The sequence below is a fragment of the Alosa sapidissima genome, chromosome 10 (assembly GCF_018492685.1).
Source record: "Alosa sapidissima isolate fAloSap1 chromosome 10, fAloSap1.pri, whole genome shotgun sequence".
Taxonomy (NCBI): domain Eukaryota; kingdom Metazoa; phylum Chordata; class Actinopteri; order Clupeiformes; family Clupeidae; genus Alosa; species Alosa sapidissima.
The window spans coordinates 36,282,074-36,292,146 of NC_055966.1; the positions used below are offsets into that span (position 1 = coordinate 36,282,074).

The 10,073-nt window shown below is 43.8% G+C and overlaps 2 protein-coding genes across 7 annotated transcripts in view; one reads left to right on the forward strand and one right to left on the reverse strand.

Annotated features, from left to right (window-relative positions):
* Positions 1-503: 503 nt before the first annotated feature.
* LOC121720565 (natterin-3-like) lies at positions 504-4,902 on the forward strand. The gene is made up of 3 exons (XM_042106820.1): positions 504-662; positions 862-958; positions 2,368-4,902. Exons 2-3 carry the CDS (start codon positions 862-864, stop codon positions 3,555-3,557), a joined length of 1,287 nt encoding a protein of 428 aa, XP_041962754.1. The 5' UTR covers positions 504-662; the 3' UTR covers positions 3,558-4,902.
* rorc (RAR-related orphan receptor C) overlaps positions 4,768-10,073 on the reverse strand; it is a 40,892-nt gene continuing 35,586 nt past the window's right edge. For all 6 annotated transcript variants that reach the window (XM_042106810.1, XM_042106812.1, XM_042106811.1 and 3 more), the window contains 8 exons: positions 9,136-9,388; positions 8,616-8,744; positions 8,286-8,407; positions 7,820-7,952; positions 7,409-7,516; positions 7,003-7,113; positions 6,605-6,714; positions 4,768-6,238 (listed from right to left, as the gene is read on the reverse strand). In XM_042106810.1, coding sequence (XP_041962744.1) covers positions 6,074-6,238; positions 6,605-6,714; positions 7,003-7,113; positions 7,409-7,516; positions 7,820-7,952; positions 8,286-8,407; positions 8,616-8,744; positions 9,136-9,388 — 1,131 coding nt within the window. In that variant the 3' untranslated portion in view covers positions 4,768-6,073. The remainder of the gene's footprint in view (positions 6,239-6,604; positions 6,715-7,002; positions 7,114-7,408; positions 7,517-7,819; positions 7,953-8,285; positions 8,408-8,615; positions 8,745-9,135; positions 9,389-10,073) is intronic.

Genomic DNA, 10,073 nt, shown 5'->3' on the forward strand with positions numbered 1-10,073 from the left:
GTGGCCTTAAGTTAGTATAGCATGATTGTCCAGTGGACATTGGACATTAGACATAATTAGACAGAAATTGCTTTTTTACTTTTTCCTTGGAGAGATAAAACGATTCATCTTCTTTACATCATTTTCCAGCTTATTCCATAACTGGAATCCCGCCAAGTGACTCTAAAGGTTGTGTGCTTTTGTGTTTCCGTTTTTTCTCCTTATAAGGAGTTTATTTCTGTTTATTTAAGTGTGTAACACTTTAAAGTTTAGAATCTTGTTTTTGTTTTTCATGGCATCACAGCTTTAGAGCTCAGTGGAATGGGTTTGTTGGAAAAAAACGACTTGCAATGGCCTTTCCTGTGAACAGCCATTGTGAGGACGCCGTTATTGTGAGACCTCACCACTGAGTGAATGTTTATGCATTTGCGCAAACTCCTAAGAGGGCCTGTCTGGAGAGGCTGCCACCCAATGTGTGGGCCTGAAGTGACTCCATCCTCCGCTCTGAGGGGAGCTTTGCCATGATATTGTCTACTGTTGGCTCTCAACCTGGAAAACTTGTGTAATCATGGCTTGATATCCTTCCTGTGCTATTCAACCTCAGAAGGGTTGGGAATTTCCTGCTCAAGCTCCTTGATGCCGAGGCTACAATCAGCATTCACCTCGAATGATTCGGTAGTACGGTAGGAAAAGCATGTTTACTGTAATGATAATGAGAATATTTGTTGTACCGCTCGCTACGTTTATGTAATTTTCTCATTACTCACTGGTGCTGCTGGTAGAGCGAGAGTGCTGTTGTGCCGTGTGGCAGCGTTTAGTTGCCACCGTGTCTGCCGAGGCTGGGCAAGTCAGCCTGTGTTTAACCATAAACATCTGTTTTAGATGGAGCTGGTGGACGTTATGATACTGTGTCTTCTGCTGCACTGGGCACACCATGCAAATTCACAGGAGAATGCCATCTCTGAAAAGGAACTTGATCGTAAGTTACGACTAAACACTGAAATGGAAGACACTTAAGTATTCTTGGATGTAGAGTGAGAGGAGAAGGTTAAGCTGTCGAGGTCGTAAATCATCAAGTAGCCTACTGATGATGATAATGATAAAGTGAGGGAGGATAGGAGCAGGCTTCACTCAATGTGTATACTTTTAAACTTTAAGAGTGCTGGCCTGGACAGTTAGAATACGTGAAGTAGGAGAGAGGCCGCACTATGCATATATACTTGATGATAATGATAAGCCACGATGTAACTGTAAATGTAATCTCAACAAGCAGATAAATAATGGAGATTATTATACTCAGATGTGTATATTGATATGCTTCCCAATGACTCAAATAATGATTGGCTGTTTATGATATGCGGCTGTTTATGATAATGAGTTCCTGAGTTTCTCTCACAAACCATAATGACATGCCTTTGGCTGGTTTTAGATGCCTGCAGCGTGGCATGTTCCTTGCTCATAGCTACATTAGTCCTAGCATCCACTTGCTAGCTACTAATATCTCATTGAGCAATATCTATAAATGCTCAAGCAAAGCATTTTTGACTACATATAATAAAATAGACCTGTCATGACCAATGTCCTGTTCTTGTCAGTATAGTTTATGTAGCCTAATATAGCTTCATCCCAGAGCTTCTTTATGCATTTTAAAGATACTTTGTAGCCTCAGTTTGTCTGGACACATAGCATGTTCTAGAGGAGTGTTTCAAATGGAAAACTCTCACAGAATGCTCCAGTGGCCAAGGACTAATTTTAGATCCTGGACATGCACTGTGCTGCTGTGGGTGAAAGACTTGGCGTATGTCAAATAGACAAACACATCCATTACACATTCCCATTCTTACATCCATTAGACATTCCCATTCTTCTTTCTGATATGTCAACTTTGTTTTGCTCCTAACTATTAGAACTGATGGCCCTTTCTACTGTAAAAGCCTTCTGTCCCACAGTAACAGGACATGTTCCATGGGAGGGTTTGTTAGAATGACGAGAACGAAGAAGTCAGAATAAAGTGAAATAAGGCTTACTGTTGTGCAGTTAGTAGATGAATCAATTACTATAATAGTAACTATTTACCAAATATGATGATATAGTAATTCCATTATAAGAATATATATTTTTTGTGATGTGTGTGTGTGTGTGTGTGTGTGTGTGTGTGTGTGTGCGTGTGTGTGTGTGTGTGTGTGTGTGTGTGTGTGTGTGTGCGCGCGCGCGCGCGTGTGTGTGTGTGTATGCTTAAATAGGAGGCGGCTATAACACGTTACAAGATGTCAGCAAGCTTTGATTGATAGATTGTTTGTAAGGCCACACCAACAATACATTTGCCAAATTATTGTCAATTACCGTCACTGACTAAATGATTTTGTCTTCCCTGTCAAACTTCTCCAGGCGGTGCCTTGGATCCCAAACTGATGGAAGTCAAACCCAGTCTGAAAGTGCCTATACATCTAGCTGAAACTGTGGACCTCTCTACTCCAGGTGAGACAACCAACTTGCGATGGATCTCACCAGAAATAAAAGGCAGAAATAATGCAGTCCCCCTCAACGCATTCAGCATCTACAACAACTACACTTCTCGAGAGGAGTTTGTCTGCAGGCCCTGGGGCATCTGTGCTTTGGGCTTCATGACGGAGGAAAGAGGCTTCTACTGCTACTATTCCCTGCGAGGCCAGCAGCTTCTGACTAATAATTTTCAGTTTTTGCAAAACAGGAAGAACTATGAGTTGCTGGAGTGGAAATCGGGCCAAAATGGAAGCGTTCCAGACTACAGCATTAAAATCTGCAATCATAACTTTGTTGGGAGGAACGAATATGGCCTGGGAAATGTTCACTCCGCCATGAAAGTATTTTTTCTCCCCTGGGAAGGGCAGGAGTACTGGTATCAGGAATATGAAGTTTTGACCGTCAATCGTGATCCATACCACCTGCTTGTTTTCAAAATGTCCTACGACACCAAAAAGATTAATGTCATCACTCATCCTTCTGAGGAGTTGATGGAGTCCATTTGCATGGCCAACAACAACAGCAAGGAGATAGTTAAGGAGGTGTACATGCAGACGAAGCACGAGAAACTCAACATTTGGGAACCAAGTCTCAGTATGCAGCACATGCTGACAACTAACTTCTCGGTCAAAATTCCGGAAATCATCCAGTTGAGGGAAAACCGCTCCGGGATGGGAGCGGATGTTTCCGTATGGAGCGGTTACAAGTACCGCGAGAACGTGTCTCTCACATTGGACCACACCGCTGCCATCAAACCTGGCTACTGCTGTCGGGTCAAGATGGTGGGCAAGAAGACGGAGGTCACCATGCCCTTCTGGGCTGAGGTCATCAAGCGGTACCTCAACGGGACGACGCACATGGCGTCGGTCGTCGGCCACTACATGAGCAAGGAAATGGGAGGGATCAAAGGAGTGGCGGGCGACTGTGAGCCAATCAACAATGTCACCTCAGAGCGCAGCAAGCCAAGCCAAGCTGAAACACCACCAGGGACGGGTGCTGCTAGTGCCTTATCCCCTTGGCTGGCCTCCTACATCATCCTTGCACTTAGCTTGGCAGCTTTTGGTGTAGCACTGTAGTAATGCCCTGCTTGTTATAGTGGCTGCTAAAAGTGTTGACAGTGAAATTCTCTTGTAACTTTGTGGAGAGATACACCAGCCGGAGAGATACCAATGAGCTTCCACTGCCACATTTTGACTTGCATTCTGAGCACACACTCACAAACACACGCACAATTGCATCATATGGAATTGAACTGTCAATGCTGACAGGGCACGCTTACAGTGCAGTTGCCGGATTATAAATGTTGTCACGGTAACAGCAGTGTTGTCACGTTAACAGTGTCTGCCTGCTCAAGGTGCACCTGCTGTTTATAAATGTTGTCACGGTAACAGCAGTGTTGTCACGGTAACAGTGTCTGCCTGCTCAAGGTGCACCTGCTGTTTATTGTTTACTTGCTTAACACGAACATTATTCTGTTTTAATTATAATGCACCTCCATCAGGCTTTCCATTACACTTGCTCCCTCCCCTCCTCTTCTCCTCCTCTCTCCTCCTCTTCTCTTCTCTCTCTCCTCCTCTCTCTTCTCCTCCTCCTCTTCTCTCCTCCTCTCCTCTCCTCTTCTCTCTCTCCTCCTCTCCTCCTCCTCCTCTCTCTTCTCCTCCTCCCCTCCTCTTCTCTTCTCTCTCTCCTCTTCTCTCTCTCCTCCTCTCTCTTCTCCTCCTCTCCTCCTCTCTCTCCTCCCCCTCTCTCTTCGGGTTCTGAATAAGTCCCTGTCCTGTCATTCTACCTCTCTCAGTCACTGACCAATCGTATGCAACTAATTTCCCCTTGAGGCCAGGCTCTGGTCACGGGGTCTCACTGTTGTTTAAAGGGAGTTTCCCCCTGCCATTGTTAAGTGTGTGTGTGTGGGGGGGTCTATTTTGTTTTGAATGCCACCTGTACCTACATCCACAACAATGTTCACTGAATCAATAGTCAGCTCTTCTTTTTCTTCTTTTTGTCTGCAGTTGTTCTTAAAGCTTCTTTATACACAGAATGTTGTTGTTCTTTGTTGTTCTTAAAGCTTCTTTATACACAGAATGTTGTTGTTCTTTGTTGTTCTTAAAGGTTCTTTATACACAGAATGTTGTTGTTCTTTGTTGTTCTTAAGGTTCGTTATGCTCATGATGTCATCAAAATTCTACAGTGCATCATCAACATGTCATTATATAGTGTATTATTGAGACAGTATAATACATTACAATACATGTATTATCGATACATTAAAAAGCCACACATTGTCACTCATATCATTGAAACAGTTTATTGATTCTCTCATCCATTGTATCCACAAGAAGTCATGTTAGGGCTAGAAATACAGACACCAGGGGCCAACAAAGGTGGTTGGCAGGACAGAAAGATAAAAGAAATCCGATTTTAAAGAAAGAAATGAGTTAGCGGCTAAATGGCTGCATACGGCATTGCTCAGTCCTGATATAATCACAACTCCTCTTCACAATCTCTGAAATAGCTTACGTCTGCCGGGGATTACAATATGCCATAAGACAGTCTGTTCGGCTAAGACACATCAGGGCACTGATAAACTGCTTTGAACAAGCTTCCTATGTACCACTCGAGCTGTACTTGACAACTTAGAATGTATATTACCTTACATACAGCTTGCATATCCTTTACATGATAAGCTAATTAACTGGATCACATTAAATTCTCTATGGGCCCTAGTTTGAAAGATGGACAAAGTGCAAAGTCAACCAGAAGTCTAACTAAAGCTATTTTAATAACCAGGCAAAATCAATTTGCTAACCATGGCAAGGACCTTAAGCTAAAAAACTGAACGCAACAACACTTCCTGTCCTTCTAAGTACCTTAAGCATGAATGTTGATGAGTTCACTTAATGCTCCCACATGTAACACATTGACTATATAGTCCAAGCATGAGAATGTTGCTTGATGACAGACTTTTACACTTTTGCATATCGTTTAAATTAGGACCCTTTCTCCCCCTCTCTCCTTTTGGTTGTTAAAACATGAATATAATCTCCTTCTAATTCTTCAAAGTCACAGTGTAGCCAACACATCCCAATAAATTGCATCTGATTTGCTATAATGACTCAGCACATAGCCTACAGCATAGAGCATGGCCTGCATTCAATCAGCATAGCTTCTTAGCACCAACACACAAGCACAGTGGATAATTCTAATTCACAAGGAGACACACATACTGCATATCCCAGCACAAAGCCCACGAAGATAACGACACAAATAACACATTTATTCATCTTGGCTACGAAAAAATACTGAGTTGCTGTTCTCCTGCATTCTCGCTTGCTTTGTTTTCTACAAAATAGTCTCTGCACAAAAATAGCTTCCGAATCTGACATTATGAGAATCTACTGAACGTTGTTTCGTTTGTTATCACAATTAGAAAAATATAGATTTCAATATTTAGGAGGTGATCCATAGATTAGAACAATGCATGTATTTCAGTGCGTGTGTATGTGAGTGCATGTGTCCATGTGAAAAGTGTATGTTGTGTGAGCAAGTACAGTGTGTGTGTGTGTGTGTAAATGAGTATTGCATATGAGTTGTGGTTTCAGGGAGGGGAGACTCCCGGCCTCTCTGCGTCAGATCCGAAGAGCTCTTTGTACAGGGGTGGGAAACTGGAGTGCACAGTCAGTGGATAGAGCTGCTGGAACCAGCGCAGCTTCTCGATGTGCAGAGAGCACAGGGCCTTCAGCATCGCCACCTTCTCGTCTAGCTGAATGACCACACAAACACAAACAGGGCGGTCAGTGCAGGAGCCATTGCAGGCTAATGATGGCCATTGCAGGCTAATGATAGCCATGCTACATTAGGAAACCGTACTGCCCACTGCCCTGTTTTTGCCAAGTTGGCCAGCAGGTCTCCCTTTCAGGTGTTACCCACTCATCCCCTCCCTCTCCCTCCTCATCTGTGTTTTAAAGTCTTGATGCTTTCATTTTTGAGAATTTGTTTTGGCTTTCCTCCATGTACCTATTTTTCTTCTTGAAATATTCTCTATCTTGCTCTCTCTCTCTTTTGCTTTCTTATTCTATTATATTTATAAACAACCATACCGCCCTTGTCCAGTGTGCGGGTCTCTTACCCTGTGCAGCAGACTCTCCTGGTGCTCCCTGTGGAGGATGTGACTCAGTGCCAGCTCAATGTCCTTCCTCATCCTCTGCACTCGGCCTCTGTCCTCAAGACCAGGGCGGTCTACACACACACACACACATGCAGACACACACACACTCACACACACACACAGACACACACACATGCAGACACAGACAGGCACGCACGCACACACACACACACACATAGGATAAATAAATAATGTAAGGAAGCCAAAAGTTGAGCCAGCAAAATTTCAACATTCGGCACTCTTGCCAGACACAGAGGGGAAATGTGTATAAACATCAGATCGTAAAACAACAAGGAGGGGACTTCCTTCTGGAGTACACAAACAACAGTTCAAAATTCCGTTTGGGTCTTAGTTCTTACCGGGGTTAATGAGCACCAGCGCACTGAAGATCGCCACCTGCTGTTCCGTCAGCCTCAGTGCACACATGCTATGAGCGAAGTCGAACACAGCGCTGATCAGGTCACCACACACTAGGCCACACAGAGAAAGAAAACAGTTAACATTGTGTATGTAACAATAAAACAATCACAGTTAACATCGTGTATGTAACAATAAAACAATCACAGTTAACATTGTGTATGTAGCAATAAAACAATCACAGCATTCCGTTTTGGACTGTGTTTATCTAAACAGGTAAAAGAAGAATATCACAATCATTTTGTGTCAAATCCATGTTTATTAAATTGCTCCTAGACCTAATCTTCTTGTCAAACTTGTACTTACAAACATATTCTGTGTGTGAGTTCAGAGGAATGAGTGACTTACTGAGAGTTTTGAAAACTTCAGTCCCAGCGAATTTTCCATCAAAATAAACAGTGCTGTTCTCTGTGTTGAACAGCCTGCTCATCCTGACAAGAACTACCTCCATTGAGCCTGGGGGGGTGACAGAGAGCAAACAAAGAGTGGGATTCTGTGATGCCTCTGCCTGCTAATCGAGCGTACAGCTCTTATATGCTGGGCCTGCTCAGAAAGCACTAGCCATATGCCGAACTATCCCCTCCCTCTATATCTTTTGACCAATCACCTATACTCTTCTGCTTGACTGACATGCCAGAGGCTCAATCTCGTACTCTGGGAGTCTGTGCTATTGGCGGCAAAGTTCTTGAGCACATTTGAAAGAGAAAAGGAGGCATTGGTATCATGTCTTGGGTCACTGTGAGACTGACAGTTACACACCACTCTTAAGCAGATTGATCTGGTCGTCCTGACGAATCTGACGAAACCCTGGCAACCTTTTGGCAAACTCGACTACGAACTGCACGGCGTCACTCAGTTTATCGGCACACAGTTGCCACATCTCATCCACCGTCTGAGGAGACAAAGAGAGAGAGAGAGCGAGAGGGAGAGAGAGAGAGAGAGAGAGAGAGAGAGAGAAAGAGAGAATATAAAATAAAGAAAGAGAGAGACAACAGTAGGGAGAAAGTGAAAGTAGTTAGAGAGAGAGATAGAGCGTGTGAACTGTGAACATGTCAAAGGCCTCTTGATTTTTAACCACTGAAATCAAGAAGGGAGGGGCTGAATCTGTGGCCAAACACCGAAGGAAAACAAAACAAAACATGGCATGTGAGTGTGTGTGTGGAGCGGAAAGAGCTTTATGGTATGGTACGGTGTCTGCGCTGGCCGTTGCTGGACGCCTGTGTACCTTGCTGTGGTATATCTGGACCTCCTCTCTGGTGAAGATCTTCCACCGCAGAGCCTGCAGCTCCTCCACAGGGTACTGAGAGGTCTCTCGGTGAGAACGCACGATGCTGTCACACAGCTCCTCTGTACATACACACACAGATACATACACACACACACACACACACACACACAGACACACACACACCAGACCAGAATAATCAGATATGTTACTCTAAACCTGATCAAAGGAAATATTACAGTAAATGTAAATATCATTATGTGTCTACATAGTTATTACTGCTGATGTTGTTGTAGTTTTATCACATTAGACTGAACAGACTCATTGTACCGATGCGTATGTGCAGCAGGGAGGTAGGGTAGTGGCAGTAGGGGTCCTCTGGATCATAGGGGTGCAAGTCCGGGTCAGTCCCAGGCATCCGCAGAATGCCCTGGTTGGGAGAGGACTGCCTTGAGTCAACTAGTGGGACAGAGAGAGAAAGAGGACAAACTCTTATTCTTCAAACATGCACACAGACCAGAACATTCTGCCACAAAAAAAAGAAAAACACACAACAAAAAACTGCTGACCACTGAAGAGTTCATCATCAGTATATGGACCCTGTAGTCCATGACTAATGTAGGAGTAGAGTCTGTAGTCCATGACTAGTGTAGGAGTAGAGTCTGTAGTCCATGACTAGTCCATGACTAGTGTAGGAGTAGAGTCTGTAGTCCATGACTAATGTAGGAGTAGAGTCTGTAGTCCATGACTAGTGTAGGAGTAGAGTCTGTAGTCCATGACTAGTGTAGGAGTAGAGTCTGTAGTCCATGACTAGTGTAGGAGTAGAGTCTCTGTGTCCTGCAAGGCTCACCCCTGCTGTCTGCCAGTCTGTTACGGTCCGCCCTCCTCTGGACGCTCCGGTAGTGCAGGCCCGCAGCCTGGAGCTCGCCTGGATGACACACCAGGTGCGGGTGCACCTCCGGGCCACAGTGCTGCAGCTCAGGGTCCATGGGGAAGGTGTAGGGCGCCAAGGGCAGGGGCTGGAGCAGGTGAGAGGAGCCTCCGCAGGGCTCTTTGCCTGGGCAGTACGTGGGGCCCAGAGCCTGGACACCGGCCGTGCACACCTAGATAGATAGAGAGATAGATAGATAGATAGATAGATAGATACTTTATTGATCCCCAAGGGGAAATTCAAGGTCTCAGTAGCATACAGACAACACACATACATTCACTAACAGCAGAACAAAGTAATTAAAAGTATATAATATAAAAAACACAACTAAGCAATAAGGACAGTAGAAGATAAAGAATATACTAAATATACTAAAATACAAATTAAACTAAATAACAAAAATCATGAGGCGCTTGCAATGACTGAGGCAGGGACTGAGCCTGTGATTCTCTGTGCATAGTAAGGTAAGGTGCTCTGTGTGAGTGAGTGTCATGGTGATGGTGCAAATGAGTAAGTCCAACAGTGCAACAGTGCAAGAATAAAGTCTAGAGACCAACATAAAATAAATATGGACATATCAGCCAGTAGGCAAGGTAATATAAAAAATATAGAAAAAACTATATCTACATATACAGTATCTATATACCGTATTTTCCGGACTATAAGTCACACTTTTTTTCATAGTTTGGCCGGTACTGCGACTCAGGTGCAACATATTTATATATATGTTTTTTCCCTCTTCATGACACATTTTTTGACTAGTGCGACTTATACTCAGGTGCGACTTATAGTCCGGAAAATACGGTATATATATATCTATAGAACTATATTAAGAAACGGAAAATACGGTATATATA